Below are 21361 nucleotides of genomic sequence, written 5' to 3'. Positions count from 1 at the left end.
GATAGCTGCTTATTCTGTACTTGTCAATGTCTTGTACCCAATTCTAGTTTAAAAATAAATACATTGATAAATACTGAGATTGTTTCCCCCACTGCACACACATATGCACACCCCTCTGTCCCATATCCAGCCTCCCCCCTCAACAGTCCATGTCCTCGAGGCCCAGCTCAGCTGGTAGAAATTCTTTTGTCTTTGCACTGATGCCCACAAGTTATCAGAAACTTGCTGTGATGGGTGCAGCTGCAGCCAGGTTTTTGCAGCCAGATTGTTTAAAGACCATAGGAGCAGGTCTGCTCTGAGGTTCTTCCTCCCCTGCTTTCACACTGCTCTCAGGTGCTCTTTGGAACATGTTCCTTCTCTTTACATCCTCTGTGGACCTCTTTCATTCATTCACTCTTTTTTGTTTTTTTTCCACAGGTTTATGTTTTCTTGTGGATATCTTGGTCTTAATCAGTCCTCATTTATGCTTTCATTCACTGTTTCTCTTCCTTCTTTTCCAGACAAACATCAAAGCAAACACAACTTTCAGAGCATCCAAACCTCCAACTTTCAGTCCTTTGTGGATTTTTTTCTTTAAATTAGTGACCAGCATTCTTTACGATGTGAAATCCCCTTTCTCCAATTACCTTTCTATGCTTGACCCTGCCTTCTCAGGTAGCAAAGCACAGTGCAGTTGTAACTCTGCCAGGCCCATGTGTTTATCTCTGCATTTTATGGCAAAGTTTAGCATGTGAAACACAAGTCATCCTGAACACAGCTGGCCCTGGGACAAGTGCCTGAAGCTGAAAGAAGGGGATGAGAGAGATGGAGGAGCAAGAGGGTTGCAAGTAGGCTGTTGAACAGGCAGGTAAAAGTGATCATCAAGCATGGCTCCAAAGGGTGATATCCTCCCAGGCTGAGGGATGAGTGAGCTTTGCATGCAGCTGTGCCCAGAGCCCACCCTCTCCAAGCATGTCCCTCTGCCGTGCAGGTGTTGCCGTCCCCGTGCAGCACTGGCAGTGTGTGGTGTATCCCAGCACAGCCTAACCAATGTGCAGACTACTGTACAATCTTGTAGTCCTGAACAGGTAGTCTGAACACTGGGCAGACGGAGTGGAGCCTCTGCGATCTGCTCTCCGGCTATCAGCAGCTCATTAGTCCTTTCCCCTCCCTGCTTTTGGGATGGGATTTCGGGTGTAGAGATGGGGTGAAAGAAAGTCCAAGTCCTGATTGAAAAAACATCCTCTGGCAGCTGGGAAGAAGAAATGTTGCTCTCTGCATGTTTCCAATTGGAGCAAGCTTCCAAGGTCCTTCCTCTTCCAGTGCTGGTGTCAGGCTGGAACCTGGTTTCCACCTGGGATATGCTGCACCTTTTTAGAAAGAGGAGAAGGAAAAAAAAAATCAATTACTACTGTTTGAGGAGGAAATGCTGTGAAGTTTTGGCTGTCACACAGGTGTGCAGAACTTGTTGCTGCATTCAACTCCTTTTCTTCCCTGTGGAGCTGTGTGGGAGGATTCCCAGGCCCCACACACCCTCGTCTCCTTCTGCACAGTTCTATCCTGTAGATCAGCCCTTTGCCTGGGGTCCGGAGCATACTCAGACAGGACCAGCCTTTGCTTCCAAGTCCTCAAAAGGGTCCTTTGACCTGCCTTGGCCAGTTGCCTTTTGCAGCTCACCTCTGGCTACTGCAGGAGCAATCTGCATCCCCTCTTTTTCTCCCCCCACTATGTCTGGCACTGCGGAGCTTCCCTCCCTCTTCTGGTTTCTGCTCCCTCCCTTCTTGTTCCCTTCTGTCCTTCTGCCTCAATTGACGTGGCAGTGGAAAGCTAACTAGACTTGAGGGAGGAGCTTGCCGGCTGCTGGGATGGCCGGAGGTTGGCAGGAAGCGTGCCGGCTGACGGATGGGGTTGCGCCGGGGAAAGGAAGGTTCCCTACCCCGCATGGAAACTTGAGGAATGCTGTCGCTTTCTGTGGCGCTTGGCTCCCATGTAATGATTCCGGATGTTAGCCCTAGCCCTGCGGTTTGCTCTCTCTCTCCCTGGTGCTGCAGGGATAAAGAAGGCTTTATGTATGCCGCGTGTCTCCCTTCCAGCATCCCCTTCTCTTGCGTGCATGCTGGTGGACGGTTAAGATTTGTGGCCAAAGATATGAACACACAGAACTCCCACTTTGGCTCTAACCATGCGCTGGGGAAGGGTAACCACCCCTCACCTTTTCCCGGAGGTGTGTAACACCTTGTATGTGTGTTGCGTTTCATGTCATCAAAGCAAGTCAAATACCTGGGGATGGCTCATCCCCCTGCCCTGGCACAGGGATGTGTGTAGGAAGAAATGCCTGCTTGTCCTTTGCAAAGGCTGGTGGGCATTGCTGTGACCTTAGAGAGGTCATGACTGGAGTTTTGGGCATTGCAGCCTCTCTAAGCTACTCAGTTTCTGCCTATAGGTTTCTGCCCCTGTACCCCATAGGCTATATAAGAAAGCACAGGCAGAAACATACACATATATATATGTGTGTGTGTGTGTATATATATTTATATAGAGCGCACCTATATATCTTCCTAGGGTTGCACTTAACATGCAGATTTAAACATGTAGCTATTTCAGCTGGTGTAAATAAGAATCTTTAGTTTTGTGCAGGTTAGTTGATTCCCATTGCTGTGCTTACTAAGCCAATGTAGTAAGTAAGCCAATCACTAAGTAATGGTAGTGATTAATTGCACGAGTCCAGGCCTAGTGTCTACAGAGCTTTTGAACTAAATCAGCTTAAAATCTTAGGGTGTGTTTAAGTTAAACCAATGCAGCTTTCTGATGTAAACAAGCAGTTACAGCTGCTTTTCAGCTTGGAGCAGTGATTGCAGTGTCCAGTACGTTATGTTCTGAGGGTAAAAGTTAAGTGATACAGGTGGGCTGTGTTTTGGAAAGATGGTCTTGAGATGCATGTATGTTGTGGGATGATTAGAGCTTCCTGAAAGAATCAGAGCTCAGAAATTCAGCTCTTCTAACATGCATTTTCTTTGCAAAGACAAGAAGCAGAAAGTGGTTGGTAACATCTTTTTTGGGGTGGTGGTTTAACTTAAAATGCTCAGCTAACTTGCTTTCAAATACTCCAAACTCTTTTCCAGAGGCTTCTTCCTAATAATCTTGTAGTGTGCATGTATTCACGCAGTGTGTTTCTTATCAATTATGATAATGTTTTTCCATTTGAGTAAAGTTTTATCACAGGAGTTCGCAAAATGCCATTGCAGGTACTTAACACAAATTATTTGACTGAAACTCCAGTCATCTCTGGGGCAGGTTTGTTTACCTGTCATGCTTTACATTTTACAAGAAGGAAAGGAGATTAAAAGGCTTAAACAAGATGGATTTCTCCTAATTTCACATGGCCACCAGTTAAACAATGGTAGTGCTCTTTCTCCCATATCCACAGACCCTTGTCTCTGTGCGAAAGGAGGTGTTTGTCGTAACAGCTACAGGAAACCTTTAATTAGTTTATTTGTGCTCCAAATGCAAACTGAGACCTAATAATTCTGCCCATTACTTTCTTGTACTGTGAGTGCCAATTTCCAACCTTAGGGGAGCCCACACATGCATCTGTCAGCTTCATTTCACATGTCTCCAAGAGCAGGAAAATTTCACTTGCTGTTGAAGCAGTCCAGTTAAATGGAGGAAATGCTTTGACTCAGGCTGGCTTGCTGCCTGCTGAATTTTGTGAATTTCTTCTAGGTTATCTACAGGATAGCAACAAATAGTTCGGATGGTAGTGCAAACAATTGATTTCCCTGGCCAAAACCAATCTCTAGAATTTATGTGCCGTAAGGAGATGTGTACCTACAGTAACGATGTTACAACATCAGGATGCAACTGCATCATCCCTTTTTTTTTTTCTCCAGCTATTGTGTTTCACACCGCGCAATTGGAATGGCTAATGGATCCTGGTCTCCTTCCTAGCCATGTATATTTTCTTTGTTTGGTAGGTGCAAAGTAGAGAGCCATATGGCTGTATCTGCGCTATGTTAGGGGTGGGGGAGTAATCCTCTGGCACTTATCCTGCCTGTGCGAGGAGCTTGCAGTCATCTCTTTCTGCAGTTCTCCGTGCAAGCAGTGGGACTGCTGGTGGGAGCAGCAGCCCTAATTAGGGGTAGTTAGCCCTGTGCCTACAACATTCCCTAGCCAGCACTGAGCATCCATATTCTGTTTTGTATAGCTGGTCTGAGTGCTTCTGCCACTTCACTTCCTCTCCTTCGCCTCATGATTCTACAAATTAACTTGCAACCGTTGTGCACATTTGACATAACATACTCTGCTGAGAGAGTTTTGCTTGACTTTTTTCTTTTTTTTCTTATAGATGAGGGGACCTATCTTATGAGCAACATAAGCCTCTTGGGATCAGACCGCAGGCTTTGAATATAGTATTTCAAAAACTATTTTCCCATTTTGATGTGTTCTGGCTCTTCCTTCTCTCCCCCCCTGCCCCAAGTCTGGAAAGCTAGAGAGAAGCCCTTTTCCCTTCTTGGCCAGGATGCTTTTCAGCCATAGCACATACTGCCAGATTGCTAACATATGGGCAGAGGGCTCAGCCAAAGTTTTGAGAGGCTCAGCCCTTGGCAGCTTGTTCCACACTTTCCTGTCTCTACATTCAGGAAATGAAGTCAGAGTGTTGATATAAAACAGGCTGGGTTGAAAACTGAGAAGCTGGAAAGATTGAAGTGGGGGACTGGGAGGGGGGAGGCATGGGGAGATGGAGGGAGGCAGGGGCTCGTTGCAGTGTGCGTTGCCCTGCACCATGCATGGGTTGGGGGTTTCTTGCCTTGTGCCAGTGTCCTCCATTTGATTGCTCTTGCTACCTCAGAGTCAAGGGACTGACATTTTATGCTGGCAGACAGATAAATGCATCTTTCCTCTGGTGTATGGAAAGATCACCATGCGGAGATAGTGTTGTCTTGATCATGCAGCAGCATTTATGCAAGAACTTGGAAGGGGTGAAAGTCAAAACTCTGGCAAAGAGCATGTACTTCCATATCTGGGACATGGGATTCCCTTTACCTTTTGACTTTTTTCTTGAATAATGACTCTATTGCTAATTTTTTGTGGAATGTGGTGGTTCTAATACAGAATGGGTTTTTTCCTCAGACAGCTTTAACATCAATTTTTTTTTTTTTTGCTAGCCCAGAGCAGGGAGTTCCAGTTAAGTGAGACTGCGGTGGGGATGGTCTGTCTTGCCTTCACTTCTAGGTCAGTAGTTCTACCTAAACCAGCATAATAATAATTCAAAGTAATAGAAAGCTGGAAGCTGTTTGTGGTTTACAGAACCTGAAGTGGTCTGTGTCGCTCTCAGATGAGTACCTGGCTGACAGATGTCCCATCACAAAAATGTTTGCCCACATCTAATCTAGACTGATCAATAATATTAAAATCCAGGGAAATTTGCTTGGAAGAGCTCTCTGGCTTTCATAGCCTGGCATCTTTGAGAGAGAATGGAGAGTTTGGCAGCTGCTCAAGTGATCTGTTTGTTAGATGCTGGCTTCTGGGATATTCGTGTTGCATAAATTTTGTAATGGACTGGTATAGCTTGATCTTTGGGGTCTGTCTGAACTGTGTGCTGTCTGGTATCCTTAGCAAACTCAGGTCAATTTAACTGAAACTTAAGACGACATTAGGCTGGATTTGCCGTCCTCTGGATATTTGAGCTCAGCAGCTTTGTCATCCTTATCTGCTGCTCTGCCCTGCCCCTCTTCAGGATCTCTGCTCACTGACCATCTTTGTTTTCCATTCTTGTTTCCTCTGAGAGCAATCATGGTTTGTTTCCAGCCAAGAAAGGTCTACAAACACACAAGATGCTCACCAGGGGACAGTCACACGTGCATGCTTGCACGCAAAAGTATGCTCTGTTTCTATTTCAGTCTTGGAAAGCTGCATTCTGCCTTCTGGAGACCAGTGTGATGGCTCCCTCTCTTGTTATACTGGGGTATAATACCCAGCTGGAACAGGATGTTACAAATGGGAACCTTAAACCAAGCTCATCTCTGCTAATTTGCTGTAGGTCCATATTTGAGACTAAGCAGGGAGAATGGTTTCTGATTTAGTTTCTGAATGTAAATGTAAAAATTAAGATCAAGTTTGTTTGTTAAAAGATGATACCTAAGGTCAAAAATGTTGAGGTTGGTTTTTGGATGCCTTGTTCTCTGTTTAGCTGGAGATGTCTCATAAGAACCAGACTAGAGGGTTGTGGGTGCAGTTACTCTGAAAAATGGGTCCCTTAAAGCTTTCCAAGTCTGGTCACTGAATTTTCAGACTCTGGTTTTTAACATTCACCAAGCAGTAAACTGCTCATACTGCTTGAGCTTCTAATCATTCAGAGCATGAGATTTTCGTTAATGAGCCGTAGTTACTTGATTTTTTTTTTTATCACAGGAGGCCTTCAGGTAACCTTCTAGTAACCTGTATTATTGTAGCCAGACCCGCTCTTTGATCTTCTGATGCATATTTATTATTGCTTAACTAATGCTTTAAAAGGGTTCACAGTAACCAGTAGAGTGTAGGACAGTAAAAGGATGAAGTGAGAAAGTCAACTTTTCTGAAGAGGTGCATTGAAGTTGATATGGTCCATAACTTCTGTGTCAAACGAGCTTCTCTATCACATGCCTGACTCTTCTTGAACCTGGATATAGGCTTGTAGTGATTAAAAGTAAAACACTGAGGTTGTGACAGTGGGGCTGCGAGGGCTGCTTGCGCACTCTGACCAGTAGCAATGTTTCCCCCCATTAATGCTGTCTTGGGAACAGAGGTATGAGGAGCCTTTCCCAGGCAGACCTGCTCTTAGTGTCAGGTGGCTGGTGAGGGTCTTGGTGCTGATTGACCACTTTCTGGGAAGGGTGAGGACCTTGATGTTGATCACAGCCTGGGGAATTGGAACTGTGCCATGCTGTTACCTGCTCCCTGGAGGAGTTAATGGAGCAGAGTGGTTGGGCTACATCACAAAAGCAGTCAGGAAGGACAACCTCTTGTTTCTAGAGGTCCCTTTTCTCACAGACTTAAGGGACCAGAGGAACTGGGTTGAGAATGCCTCCCTGGTGATGTGGGGGCTGTATTGCTGGGAGAGTAGAGGCTTTGTTGTAGCAGTGAGTGACTTGTTACTGATCCCTTTTTCAGGAGAAGGAGAAGAAGTACATGTTACCAGTGGATAACCTGAAACTGCGAGATGTTGAGAAGGGGTTCATGTCCAGCAAGCACATCTTTGCTCTCTTCAACACTGAACAGAGGTATGCTCACATCTCAACATGCCAAGGCATTGAAGCTAGGGACAGGATTTATGCAATATTAGGTAGGAGGGAGTAGAGCGTGGTGGGATAGCTGTCCAGGAAAGATGTGCGTATCCTTTAAGGATAGCCATTTTTGAATGAGTCGGGGAACTTAAAAGAATTCTGACTTCATTCCTTCTTGTCTTACAGATGTGTACCATTGTCTTTCTTCACCAGTGCATGGCCTGCAGTGTGATGTTAGCCTTCAGCTATTTGGTGTGGTTACTTGGGTCTGGCTGTGGCTTGAGTCTATCTTTATAATTAATGTTCTTAGTGAGTGACTAAGGAAAGCCACATGAGATAGAGGACCCGGGTTGGCTGGAGAAGTCCAGCAGTAAACAGAATCAAAAAGGGAATCTCTTTCATGCTCTGAAACACATAACTGATTTGGTGGCAAACTTGCTCATAAAAAATTAATTTCCTTCTGCAGGTTCATCATGAGGATACTAGCAAGGGACTAAGTGTTTCTGCCTTAAAATGATAGGACGGTTCCCTGGTCATTCATATCTTTGTCAAATATGGGCAAATCTCTGATTTGCAATAGAGAAGAATAAAATGTTTGTCTTCCCCTCAGGAATGTTTACAAGGACTACCGGCAGCTGGAGCTAGCCTGTGAGACCCAGGAAGAGGTGGATAGCTGGAAGGCTTCCTTCCTTCGTGCAGGAGTCTACCCAGAGCGTGTTGGGGTAAGTTAGAGCCATAATAATGGGATGAGAAGAAACACAGCATGTATCTTAGAGATAGCTGCATCCTCTTATGTTAAAAATAAGTCTATGAAGGTTTTTGTCTCTTTCCTGAGCTGAGGATATTTTGGAACAAAAACTTAAGTTTTTGGTATGTCCTTGTCCTTCCTTTAAGGAAGTGTGGGATAAAGTAACTGGCAGCTTCAGAAGGAAGATAATCAAGGCAGTTTTTGCCTACTTTAAGCCCTTCTAGCTCTCTTGTTTCATAGGCATTAAATTCCCAATATAAGAAGGACATTTAACTACCTGACTACTAAGCGGTATGTGTCTGCTGAGTGAAGGCACCACTCCTTTTCAGTAACGATTACTGTATAGCCTTGTTAGGAGCTTCCTGGCTTATTAGTTGTTCTCCCATTCCTTCCCCCACCCAATTAGGACAGGATGTTCTTTGAATTTTTCTTTTACTTGGTAGATACCTTAATATGCTACTTTAGCAAGACCTCTTATCTCTTCCCTTCGCCTTGTCGCACAACACTTGCTGTCAGCATTATGCTCTGCTTTAAAAGTATGTTCTAGAGAATTGTGGTATATGTTCCTGTTCAAAGCCTTCCTGTTCCTCTGTGAGAAGAAGCTGCTATAAATAGTTTTCCCATTAGGAAAAGTGATAATTGCTTATCTGTTTGTATTTGTTGCTTCTAATAGACTTCTTGCATTCATCTTTCCTGTTACACTTCAAGATTGTGGTTTTTGCCTTAAAGCATTTCCTGACAAACTGATGCGATATTAAAGAGGATTAGGGACTGGACCTTAAAAGTGACATGACTTCAAATTGGCTTTGAACCAGACTGGGCCTCTTAAACACATACTCGTAAAGGACATGTGCCACCTATTGGTGTACAAATGGAGTGGTTTCACATAAGAACACTGGTCGCTAGGTTGACTGTCTCAAAACGCTGTGTAACGAATAACAAATAGCCATTGTAGGCAAGTAAGTTGCCCTTTGTTGTTAACAATACGATTTCCTTTGCAGAGCATCTCATTTTCAGTTTAGCTAAACAATTCACTTGTACTTCTTCCAGGGTAATCTAGGTATTTATGTATTTTTAGTGGGAGTGGTCTTGTGTGTGTTTAGTGTTGTTATGGGATCTTCTCCAAATTCCAAGACCAACTAAAAGTCGTCTTTTATTTTTTTTGTCCCTTTTTGTTTTATTTTTTTCCACGTATGCTCAAACTGACCTGCCAGGACAAGGACAAAGTAAGTCTGACGCTCTCTGCCTGTGTTGCCCCCTGGGGCTCTCACCAGATAGTTCTCTCTTGTTTTTTCCTTTTGTCACAGTTTCCTGAGGGGCATTTGCTGCTTCTCTCTCTTTGTACCTTCTGTTGGATTGCTGCTGTTTGTTTCTGTTCCTGGTTGAATTTTCCTTTTTTCTTTTTATTTCTCCCTTTTTGTGTGACTTCTGAATCTTGATGTAAACTTACTTGGGGTTTTTGACCCTCATTTTTTTTAACTTGTCCTCTTGGACATCCACTTCCTTTACTTTGTTTCTCAGTGAGACCTTGCATTCCTTCATTATGTAAGATTTTCCCAGGAAAAGCTCAAATGAACAAAAGAATTTGCCCTTTCTCTTATATTTTGTTCCCCAAAACAAAAAATAAGCAATTTCCTACAGTGCTGCAAATCCTTCAGACTGGGATGGTTTAAAAGAAAGATATTTCTTTATAGAATCAAGGTTGTGGGTTTGTTTTTTTAAATAAGCATTGAGAAAGACAGCAGTCTTTCATGCCTTGCTGCTTTGAAATTGATCCCAAATGGATGAGCCTTGCCGATTGCTTGCTGTCAAACAGCACAGTTCAGGTTTTACCTTACAGAAAGCTCAACAATGCATTTCAGGCAGACAGGAGGAGATTTATTTGCTTGGTGTGAAAGAAAAAATAATTATGACTTATCGTGCAGGATTTGCGATTAAAGTGATCAGGAAGATTTTCTAGATTTTTTGATCTACTTGTGGTCTGGCTGAAGTGAGCAGTCATTTCACCTCTCTGTACTTGTATAAAGAGCCAGAGAGCCTGTAAGGCATAATTTATGGTGAGTGATTCTCAGGTCTAAGCTGAATCTGGGCATGGAAAACCCAGCTCAAATGAAGACCCTTTGAGGAAGCTATAAACATTAAAAGTAAAAATACAGCTTTGAGTATTCACTAGAGCCATAACCTGTGAACGTTGGACAGGAGTCCCTGTTGCCTTTCACCTTTGTTTAATAACTTTCTACTAAGAGCAGCGTTATTAAAGCTCCTCGGATCTGAGCTGGAGAAGTCTGTACAAGCTGAGCTGTGCATTGACAATCACAGCTCAAACTATAAGTTTAAGTTTTATTGCATGTGCTTCCTGAGTGTTCCCTTCTTTTCTCTTAGCACTCTCTTGAAAAGCTAATTTTGTGTTACATTTGAAGGACCAATCTGTTTCTCCTTTTCTCTGCAGGCAAGTGAAGCGGAGGAGAATGGATCAGACAGTTTCATGCACTCCATGGACCCTCAGCTGGAGAGACAAGTGGAAACGATCAGGAACCTGGTGGATTCCTACATGGCAATTGTCAACAAAACCATCAGAGACCTCATGCCGAAGACAATCATGCACCTCATGATAAACAATGTACTTACCACACTGTGGTCAATGGAGGTGGGGGGACACAGAGAAGGGGAAAAATAGGCAGGGAGAGAAAGAATGAAGAAAAACTGAAGGCATCTTGGAAGGGGGAAGAGGTGGGGACAGAATGGAGTGTTTTGGGGAAGATGGTGGAAACTGATTCCATCTTTGCTCATTTACAGACCAAGGACTTTATCCATTCGGAGTTGCTGGCAAACCTGTACTCCTGTGGTGACCAAAATACGCTGATGGAGGAATCGGCAGAGCAGGCCCAGCGACGCGACGAAATGCTGCGCATGTACCATGCCCTGAAAGAGGCCCTCAACATCATCGGGGACATCAACACCAGCACTATCAGCACCCCTATGCCCCCACCGGTGGACGACTCTTGGCTGCAGGTGCAGAGCGTACCGTCTGGACGCAGGTACCAGAGGCTCAGGGGGAGAGCCCCACAGACCTGCCTGATGCCTCTATAGTGGCTAGCTGGGGCCTCCGACAGAGACAGGGAGTCCTCCTCTTCCCCTCTTCTCCCTGTGGATGAAGAGTTCTGGGTATTTGTGGTGGGAGGCTCCTAGGCCTTGAAAGCTGTCTAGGGCTACTATGTCTTTACAGAGGATGTGGAAGCTTCTAAACCCTTAGCTGAGATGGGGCCTGAAGTAGCTTTGAAGGCAACCTGAAGTCTGGCGTGGCCCTTGAAAGCCAAAGGGTGGTGTGTGACATGAAACTAAAGAAGGAACGCTGAAGGCAGCATATGGGGACCTGGTGCTGACAGAGGGATCCCAGGCCTGTTGTTGCAGTTGAATTCCTTTTGTTTGTTTGCCAGGTCTCCTACGTCCAGCCCCACGCCACAGAGGAGAGCTCCTGCTGTGCCACCCGCCAGACCTGGGTCTCGAGGCCCAGCTCCTGGACCACCTCCTGCTGGTGGGTCCACACTGGGTGGTGCCCCCCCTGTGCCCTCCAGGCCAGGTGCCTCTCCCGATCCCTTTGGACCCCCACCTCAGGTTCCTTCTCGGCCTAATCGTGCTCCTCCTGGTGTTCCCAGGTAAGTCCTGAAACACTGCTCCATGCAGGTGGGATGTGTCCAAATTTTGAGTAGCAGCCTTGACAGCAGTTAGTCTGCCTGGGCCGTAGAAGGAGAATGGAGTGCGTGGTGTGAGTACAGACTTTGGATATTTTAATGGGGTCCACAGGCGGGAGCATTGTTGTCCGCTGAGATTTCACTGTACAGATGAGGCAATGCCAAGGCAGCTCTCGGGAAGAGAGGGGCAGCCTCTTCTCTGCACAAACCTCTGTGCTAAAGGATGGGGGAAGAGGACCTTGTACCAGAGGACTCTGTTAAAGCAATCGTACCAATGCCTCTGGTCACAAGTAGGAGATGGTCACCAGAAAAATCACAGCACTGGCGTGACAGTTCCCCTCTGCATAGGGCTCCCCAAAGTCTGAGGTTGCACCTTTTCTCCTGGCCCAGAGTTCTCTGAAGTGAGTTGGAGAGACCTTCATCTAAGCTCTTCAGATGCTTTTTGGGTAGAAGAATATTGCAATATCACTGGCAGGGAAATGAGGTTTTTTATGCATTCTTGTTGCTTCTGTAATCAACTTGAACATTTTCCAGTCTATAAGGTTCAAGTCACACAGCTTTGCTTTCCCATTAGGAAACTTAATTCCTTTTGTGTTCAGTCACTTCAAACACACTTCAACATGGTAATAAGGGATTATCCCCTGTGCAGCTAAGCATGTGTTCCTGAAAAGGACTTAGGAAGCAGTCTGGAACCGGGAATGCTTTTATGTTGGGTACTTGGCCTCCCTGTGAGGAAGAGAAGGTAATTGCAGAGTAAAGAATGAACACAACCAGAAACTCCCCAATGATGTGCCAGAGGGAACGCTTCCCTTGGAAAATACCCCCTCTCCAGTGGGTGCTGGTGGCACATGTCTGAAGCTTTGCCATTTTCTGTGGAAATACCCAGTCTGTCAATGGCTGGTGATGGTGTATGGCAGAGGCAGTTCAGTCTTCCTCCTGTGATAGTGCCCCAGCTCATACTTGGTGCTGCCTGTTTGGGGGGGGGAAGTGTTCTCTGCCAGGCTCTATCCAGCCCAAAGATGGATCAATCCAAAGAGATTATAGACCACCTTCTGACTCTGGTGTGTGCAAATGGTTTTACTTTCTTGGTGCCTCTGCCCCAGTCCTCCCTATGCACCTTGATGCAGCTCTCACAGTAACTTGTCCATACATACCTCAGTGTTGCCCCAGGGACTGCAGTCCTGCTGGTGGCACCTATGGATGTCAGCATGCTTCCACTGTGTATTTTGGCTCTTGCTTCCTGTGACCCTGCTTTTCCATATACTGTTATGGGGGGTTTTTTTTAGTATACTTAATGCTTCTTTCTGTCTTCATCTTTCTTCTTTCACTCAGTTTCATTTCTTCACTCATGAAAAATATTCTATATACCTGATCATTATGATAAGGCTCCCCAAGTGGGCTGAAATGAATTGGCCTTTTTTGAATAAATCTGTCATAGCCTATCTTAATGGCTTTTCTGCCTTTTGCATGGGGTAGAAGGGTTTAGGGGAAGGTAGGGAACAGCACTGGAGCAGAGAGAGAAAGTGTTTCATACTTAACTGAGCAATCCCTGGCTTTAGGAGAGATGGTAGGTTGGATTGCATGCATGGATTGCATGGACTGCCCTGATCTGGAGTTGAGAATGTAATGCCAGAAGCTGTGAAGTGATGCTCATTTGCTGATCCCCCTCTCTGATTCTTCCAGTTGTTCATAGACTCCTCTGGATCCTGATACCAGCTTGTCATTTGAGTTCACTGATGAATGGAGAATTTCCAATGACAAGGGACTCTTTCTCTTCTCCTGTATATAGAATAAGAATGTTCCCTGCTAGCACTTGGACATGGGTCCTTCTGCCATGGATGAACGGATGCCATCTCCATTGTTGCTTTTTTAATACCCATCTTTTCTCTTGCTAACTGGGCTACACTAGTGTGTGTGTGTAACAAAGTTCTTGTCTACGGCATGAGTGGGCTTTGCTGTAGGAACTGTAGTGAACTGGAAGTGCATGGTGGTGGCTGGATGTACTTTGCGTGCGTATGCACACTGATGCCTGTGTAGAAGTTTGACAGTTTGTTTATGACTCCAGTTTGCGTGAGCATCTGGTTTTATGGATGATGCACTTAAAGACAAGTGTTGCTCCACTTCTGTTTTTTATAAACAAATTGTATATACACTTGCTTTCACCTATAAACACCACATGGTCCATTTTCTTGCACAGGAAGGTTTTCCTGCATATAACTAAGTAAACTTAAAACAAGACTGACTTACCGTCCTGCTTCTGTACTTAGCATTTATTCAGTCTACTATGGAAGCCCATATTGCCAAATACATACCTTTGGGAGCTGAAAGTTACAAACAATATAAAGTCCTATCTGTGTACAGTGAAGGACTGTGTGTGGACTGTATGCCTATTTGAGCTATGCAGGAGTATTTGCTCTGGGAAAGAAAACTATGAAGATATTCCCCCAGGTATTTAGTATTTTCAGTTTAAAATAGTTTGATAAACTGTAGGAGAAAGAGCTTAGGCAAGCTCAAAGGAGAAATAAGAATGTTTAAGTAAGAATGACTTAACCATTGGAAAAATCTGTTGAAGGCATTAATGGGTTCTCTTTTTTTTGGTACATCTAAGGAAAAATATGCAAGTGATCAGCATCACTGAGCACAACTTCATGCAGCTCTATCACTTTAATAATTTAGGAGGTCAGAGTAGCTGGTATCATGATTTGTGACCTTCACAATATCAGTCTTCACCTACTTATTCCCTTTTTGGGTGGTGCTCAGGACTGCATGTTATCTCCCTCTTCCCTGAGCTGTTTGTTTCAAGTCTAGCATTTAATATGGTCAGAAGATAGGAATCCTCAGTGAGAGGCAAGCCAAACCACCCGTGCCCATCTGGTGGGTGCTGGGAGCTGGGTATACTGCTGCTTCAGCAGGTACGAACGTCAGCCTGGATGTGTGAGCGGACTTGCTGGGTGGGTGCGTGAGCAATGGCCAGTAGGCATGTGAACAGATGGACGGCTTTTGACGTGCCCCTGGGCACAGCAGGGTTCTGGATGCGTGCAAGGTTGAGGCTGTGGTTGTGCGTGCAAAGTCCTGCGTGGCTGAGTGCAGCCCTACCCAGCAGTGCACACTTGTGCCATGTCCGCAGGGGGACGTGCAAATGTGTGTCTGTGCAAGCGCATGTGTCTCTGGTCCACCTTCCTGACAGTCTGTGCGGCCTCTGCCTTGAACTGTCTGAACTGCCATGTTGATTTCATGTTGTCTTTCAGAATCACTATCAGTGACCCCTGAGGACTGGCAGCCACGGTACGTTTCGCACTCTCCCTGCAATGCATGAGTCATTGTGTCCCCATCCGCCATTACTTTGCAGCTCACCTCTGCTGCCTCGTTCCTGTATTAGTAACAGAGTCCCTTGTCCAACGAACCACCTCTGCCAGGATCTCACAAAGGGAGGAGTCTTGAACAGAAAAACTGGCTGATCAGAGACAGCAGCTGCTTGAGCTGCAGGAGCTGGGAAAACCTCAATACCTGACTTAAGGTTACTAGAGGACCCTTTCTTTGCTTCCAGATAGAGGAGGTGGGATGGGGGTATGAGCTCTGGCAACAAGGTCTAAACTGCATGTGTCTTTCATTTGGCTTCTGTCCACGCTGACTGGGAGATCAACTGGATGAACTTTGTTTTGATTTGGTTTGTCAGCTCTTAGGATCAAGATAGAGACTTCGGGAGCTGTTAGTTCAGACTCCTCTTTTTATATTCTAATGTCTGGCTGGAGAAGTGCTCCTGTCCTCACTGTGTCCCTAGTGCTCATGGAAGGCAGGAGGACTTTGGGTCATTAATATCCGGACTTCCATGTCTGAGTGCAGGGTAACTCTGACATTGAATGTTCCCTGTTATCCTTGTGTCCCATCATCACAGTTAGAAGCAAACTACCTTTGCTTGTTCTCCACTTGACCCTTTACTTTCTAGGTTACTCTTCTGCTTCCATTCAAACTACCTTCTCCTCTGCCTTCTGCCCCTGCAAGGAAGGATATAGTGATCTGTATCCCCCCAAACAGCCTGCCCTGAGCTCCTGCCAGTTTCCCTTTCCTATCTCTCCCTGCATTTACAGCATTGCACTTGGTCGGTGATGTAGCAGGGTACTGGGGCAGGCTCGTGTACTGTGGCCCAACAACTCCTCTTTGTCCTGTTAATGCTGAGAGTGGGGCTGTGAAGATGGAGATCTAGCAAATTCTCTTGAGTCTTTTTTTCCCCAGGAACCTCCAGCTCTTATTGACAAAGGGTAGAGAGTGCAGCACAGGGCAGGTGTGGGTTTTCTGGGCCCCTTCTCCCTTTCTCTGTGGACATTGTTTCTTGGAGTGGAGCAGCAGCAGCTCCTGTAAACTCCCTTGCTGCTGGCTGTGGCAGAGAGAACTGGGGGCAGGGGGGGTGTGCTGAAGTCCTATCTCAATAGGAATAGCAGAAGTTGAAGCCCCTGTTCCAGGGCAGGGGAGTTCACAGCTAGTCCCCATCTTGGAGCAGATGGTGTCCATTACTGCTGCATGTAACTGCAGTTAGAGCTGAGAGGTGTCACATCACATCAAACCAATGCAGTGATTGTTCAGTGATTGACATCTCTGAGGACGTCATCCCTCAGCCCTCCTCACTGATGACATACTGCAGAGGTGTTGGAGCAATCAGCAGTTTCCTCCAATACTCTGCCTACTGCAGACATCCCTGACAACCCTAGAAACATGCATCTTGGTGAACAACCTCAGGAAAGAGGCTTGCTGTTGTCTGTACCTCGTTCTGGGACTCGCTGTTATGGGGCATTCTGTTCTTAATCTGGCATGAAGAGCACCAAGGAAATAAAAATTAAAACCCGAAACAACACCAAAAACCAAACAACCCAAAAAATCCCACCCAAAACCTTTTTCAGCCTAAGGGAATAAATGTAATGTTTTACTATCTCTGTTAGGTCCTTATCAGCAGAACTCTCTATTAGCCCATTAGTTCCTAGATAAGATTAGCTCAGTGTTCTGTTGGGGTATGGCTTGAAAGACTGCCCTCAAAGGACATGACAGTTGGTGTAACAGGTCTCCTTGGGCTCTTGCCGGGACTTGGGTCTTACTTCCCGTGTACTAGAGACTGCGACAGGCTTCCCTGTGAGCAGAACTCTGTTCCTTGTTGTCCTGACAGAGCAATGACTTTTCAATGATAAAGGGCTTTGCTAGCAATGTAGTGAGATGGGCTGAAGCAGCATTTCAAGGGTAAATGTTGCCTGTCTGAGACACTTCTCTGTCCCTTTTTGTGCTGGGAAACTGTTTTCAGCCTTTTGTAACCTTACCAGGCAGATTCTGCAGATGTCTCCAGAAAACTGGAGCAGAGACAAAACCTGTAACTTTAAAAAGTGACAGTCCCTACCCCTAAAATGCTCTGAGTGCTGAGTGAAATAAGTGCCTGCAAAAATCAATCATAATACATTACCCCCAAAAAAGCAGCCCATGTACCTGAAAATTATTTCAGCCCTATTTTTTCTGGTAGGATCAAGTGGCCTCTCTTGCCAGAATGCATTATATAGTCCAGCAACTTCAAGCATCCTTTTCATGTAAATCCACAGAGGCTGTTAGGACAACCTGTCCAAACTCCTGAAATGCAAAAAGCTCTTCAAGCTTCTCAAAAAATGCCTTCTAATGTATGTGATGGTGCAACAGCATCTCACTAAAGATTGAGCTGAAGTTTTGTAAGGCTTGAATTCAAGTGCTATTACTGTTCCAATGACAGTAGCAGCTATGGAATGGTTGGTGTGGCTGCATCTACACCATGAGCACCCTTTAGAGATAATGCACAGATCCCACATGTCATGAAGCTCAGGTTCACAGATTCCCTAGCTGTAACATCTCATTGCAAGTTTAGCTCCTGGGAGATAGTATTATTTCAGCATCCTTCCAGGGTGGTTATAATTTCTAGGTTAGCTCAATCCCACCATTATTTGCTGTACAGGAGCGGTAGCTTGATTGGCATGCTCACAATGGGGTCTTGTAGTCCCCATTGACATTTTCAGTCAACGACATAACATTTGGAAATGTTTTAGTGTGTGAAGCTTTTTTTATGTATCATCTTCCAAGGCAAGGAACAAGTGGTTGTAATTGTCTTGAGATCTGGGGCTTAACAGATATGGAGCAATAAATTTTGCTGAGGTCTAATAAACAGGACTGTAGAGTTGCTCTGGTTCATTGGCTAAGATGAGGGAGCTTGTGCCAGTTTACAGGAGTGTAGCTCCTCTGGTACCAGCATGATTATAGACTTGTAGTCAGTGCAAAACAGACTTCCCTACCTCAGAAGACTGTACTGGTCCAAATATCCTCCTCTACCCTTTTTCCCTTCCCTCTCCTCCCTCAGCCCCTGTGTTAGGGCAGGGCCTTCAGCAGCCAGATGATTCTCTGTGATCTGAGTTAAAGCTTGTCAGTGTGGAATTCTTCAGGCATTAATTCTGTGATACCTGGTTCTGTATGATCAGTGCAAATACCTCCTTTCTGCTTGGTCTACATCTTGTTGGGTTTGCTCTTTGCATTTCAGGCAGTTTGGACTGTAAAATTACTCTGGCTTAGTACTGAACAATTTAATTATAATGATGCATCGTCATGATGCTGTTTAGGTTCCAGACACTGTATGGCGCATGCTTTAAAGGAAAAACATAGATTGGACTCACCAACTTACAGAACACTTTTTTTTATTTGTAGAGTACTTAAAAGCCTGTAGTCTTGAGTCTGAAGTGGTCTTTCAAGTAATGAGGAGAGAGAGAGAGACAGGGATGTTGTCTTATATTTTCTAGGGTTTTGTTTTTCCCCAGTCTCTTACAGGAAGGAGATCCTACAACACTTAATCCATGCAGAGGGCAAACACTTAAGTTGCTGCCCAGTTACCTAGCTAAAGTACCAGCAAAAGAGCTGAAACAGAATGGAGTAGCAATGGCCAAAGTTCCTTCTATTGAAGTAAGTAGAAGCTGCATTTGCTGAGCACCAGAACTAGAGAACTGAAAGCAGCAAGCTTGCCCCTAACATCAAAAAATCAGTATCATGTATTGCAACAGGGGATCTCAGGCTTTCTATAGCCTCAAGGGCAGGGGAAGAAGGTGCTCATCCAAACCAGCCAAGAACCTCTGACAGCAGCGTGTCTCAGAGGACCCCATCCATGCTGTGTGACTGTCATGTGCTTGATACAGGAGCTCACTGTTGTCCATGCTTCTCAACTCTCGTTCCAGAGCCAGTGTACTCACTGGCAATAAATTTCTGCACTTCCAAATTTCAGAGAGAAAGCAAAACTGGCTGTCCAGCGGATTGCATACTGTGCAGAAAGGCCAGTGCGAGGCCCTATATAAACCTGTAAGTCTCCTTTGTGGATTTGCACTCTGGTGGTAGTTTGTGCCTCAAGTTTTATTCTCTTTGCTGGCTCAGGCGAGGTGGAGAAGCATGTGTGATTGTGACTGTGATTGCTGTGCTAACCACAGTGTGTGTTCTCTTGTTTTGTTTTCTGCTTTTTCACAGCAGAAGGGGCCCCGCCTCACCTACTCGACCTACCATAATTCGACCGGCTGAACCGTCCCTCTTAGACTTATAACTCGAGGCTGTAGACAGCTGGCGACGAATGCCGTGCTGGCGGCTTCCCCATTCCACCCTCCCTTCCACAGCCACAGTCACTCCTCTCATCCATCCCACATCTCTGCCTCCCACCACCCCTTCCTGGTGTGTCGTAAAACACTAGCCTAGTGATCGAGCTCTTCGTCTTCACTCATGCGTCCTGTATTGCTTTGTGAGCATAGAGTAGCCTTTATTCAGTGGCACGGATCCTTGAAGTACACAGGCTCCTCGGAGAGATCAGCCGCAGGGACATCCTTAAGTCCAAAGTGGTGGCTGTCCGTCCAGTAATTTCATCTGCCTGGTCTAGCCTGGATAAGTGTCCTGCCTGCATCAGTTAGCTGTAGCACCTAGGACTGATCTGTAGCTATTTTCTTTTCTTGTAGTTAAGAAGACAAAAGCGTGACTTAGAAGAAAAATACTGTCAAAACATGTGACACCGTTAGGAACAGATTAAATGTCCTGTGTATTAGTTTGACTTCTAAGGTGCAAAAATTCATGTTGGGAACAGTGCAATCAACCTTATATCAAAGTGAGGCAGGGAGATCAAGAAAGGGGGAACTCAATGGACCGGCGTAGTCCTGCTAGAGTGAAGTCTGAGAGAGCGCGCGCACACGCACACACCTCAGCGTGCAGGGAGCACATGGACCTGCTCGTGCTCAGCTCTCCAAAAGAGCTGGGGAAATCCTGCTGGTGATGCACTGGCTCCTGCCAGCAGTTGTCTTGCGTCATCATTTTTGGCTGACTTTCCTGGACCCACTGGGGAGAGGGGAATAGATACGCTGCGCCTCCCTTGCAAATGGACAACCAAATGTTTTCAGGGAGTTTGCTGTGTGATGTGTTTTTTTGAAAATATTGAATAAGCACATCTTTCAGTGTTTTTTGGGTACTGTGGTGACTTTTTCTGTAGCCTTTTCTTCTTGCATGTGGATGGTACGTGTTTGGGGAAACTTGTAACTGTTGTTGATCGCAACTCATCTTCCTAAGGTTTGGTTTTTACTTTTCATGCTACATGTATTAAAAAAAAAAAAAACCAACTTGAGAATTAAAAATATACCAACCCTGTACATCTCAGATGTCATGTCTCTGCCAGTGCTGACTGAGCCACCTGTGTTACAGGCTTTCAGCCAGGCCTGATTCAGATTCAAGTTACCTTATTTCAGTGCTGTTGCTCTTCATTTTTGTTGTGGATCCTCTATTGTTCTGATGCCAGTTCCTTTCTGTATTTTAACTATTGTTTTACTACTTCTCCCCCTTTCCTTCCCTTCCCCTTTTTCTTTTTTCTTTGTTTTTCTTCTCTTTGAACTCCAGCCGGCCAGGCAAGGCCAGTCCCTCCCGCCCAGAGAGCCCAAAACCACCATTTGACATGTAGGCCTGCTCCCTCTGAGACTCTTTGCCTGCCTCTTAGCTGTTCTGTCCTGGAATGGTCTGACTCGAATCTCACACATGGCTTGTTTTGTTTGTGTATTGTGACGCACACATCGGATGTGACTGTAGTGAAATTGTTTTTTGGTTTTTTTTCTTCCCAGCTGCTTAAAGGAGTCCAACAAGTACATTGTAGTAATGAGAAACATATCTTTACTGTTATAAATATCTATAAATATATATATATAAGATGAAAAATCTATATATGTCCAGGTGTTTAAAGCCATTTGTGCTTCCATGTGGATTTTAGGAAATACTTAAGTAGGCAAAGAATATCTATATACATATATATACACACACACATCCAAGAATTTAACCAAATCCTGATGTTGAGTTTTTGAGCCGATTGTTAAATTCTCTGCTGTGTGCAGTTGGGTTATTGTATTACCCCAGACTTGTGGGTGAACTGTCTCAGTGCTGGTAGTAGCTGTGATGCAGTTTGTGATCTACCTGTCACTCTTGTTTATTGGAAATAAACTATCATTTCTGTATAATGAAGGTCTCCATGACTAGAATAAAACCATCTCTCTTTCTCTTGCTCCTTCTCTGGGTGATTTTCAAACTGTGTTTAATGATAACCTAATCTTTTCATCCTATAGAGCTTAAAAAGCTATACCTGCAGGCAGGTGCTATCACTAATAGGGAAGGTGGAACAGATCTGC

The 21361-nt window shown here is 45.1% G+C and overlaps 1 protein-coding gene across 9 annotated transcripts in view; it reads left to right on the top strand.

The window, feature by feature from the left end:
* Window positions 1–21113, top strand: part of DNM1 (dynamin 1) — a gene marked incomplete at both ends in the record, with an annotated part of 68996 nt that extends 47883 nt beyond the window's left edge. For 2 of the 9 annotated variants that reach the window (XM_082008953.1, XM_082008952.1), the window contains 7 exons: window positions 7129–7238; window positions 7852–7963; window positions 9204–9215; window positions 10439–10609; window positions 10786–11027; window positions 11427–11645; window positions 20586–21113. In XM_082008953.1, the coding sequence (XP_081865079.1) occupies window positions 7129–7238; window positions 7852–7963; window positions 9204–9215; window positions 10439–10609; window positions 10786–11027; window positions 11427–11645; window positions 20586–20646 (927 nt within the window). Of the gene's footprint in view, window positions 1–7128; window positions 7239–7851; window positions 7964–9203; window positions 9216–10438; window positions 10610–10785; window positions 11028–11426; window positions 11646–14929; window positions 14952–19184; window positions 19258–20585 lie in introns of those variants that run through there. The other 7 variants (XM_082008957.1, XM_082008956.1, XM_082008954.1 and 4 more) reach the window with 5 other exon arrangements.
* Between the last annotated feature and the right edge of the window lie 248 nt (window positions 21114–21361).

This window comes from Phaethon aethereus (assembly GCF_964289735.1).
Source record: "Phaethon aethereus genome assembly, chromosome: 20".
Lineage (NCBI taxonomy): Eukaryota > Metazoa > Chordata > Aves > Phaethontiformes > Phaethontidae > Phaethon > Phaethon aethereus.
The sequence above is the reverse complement of the archived record's forward strand: the minus strand, read 5'-3'. Positions and strand labels throughout refer to the sequence as shown.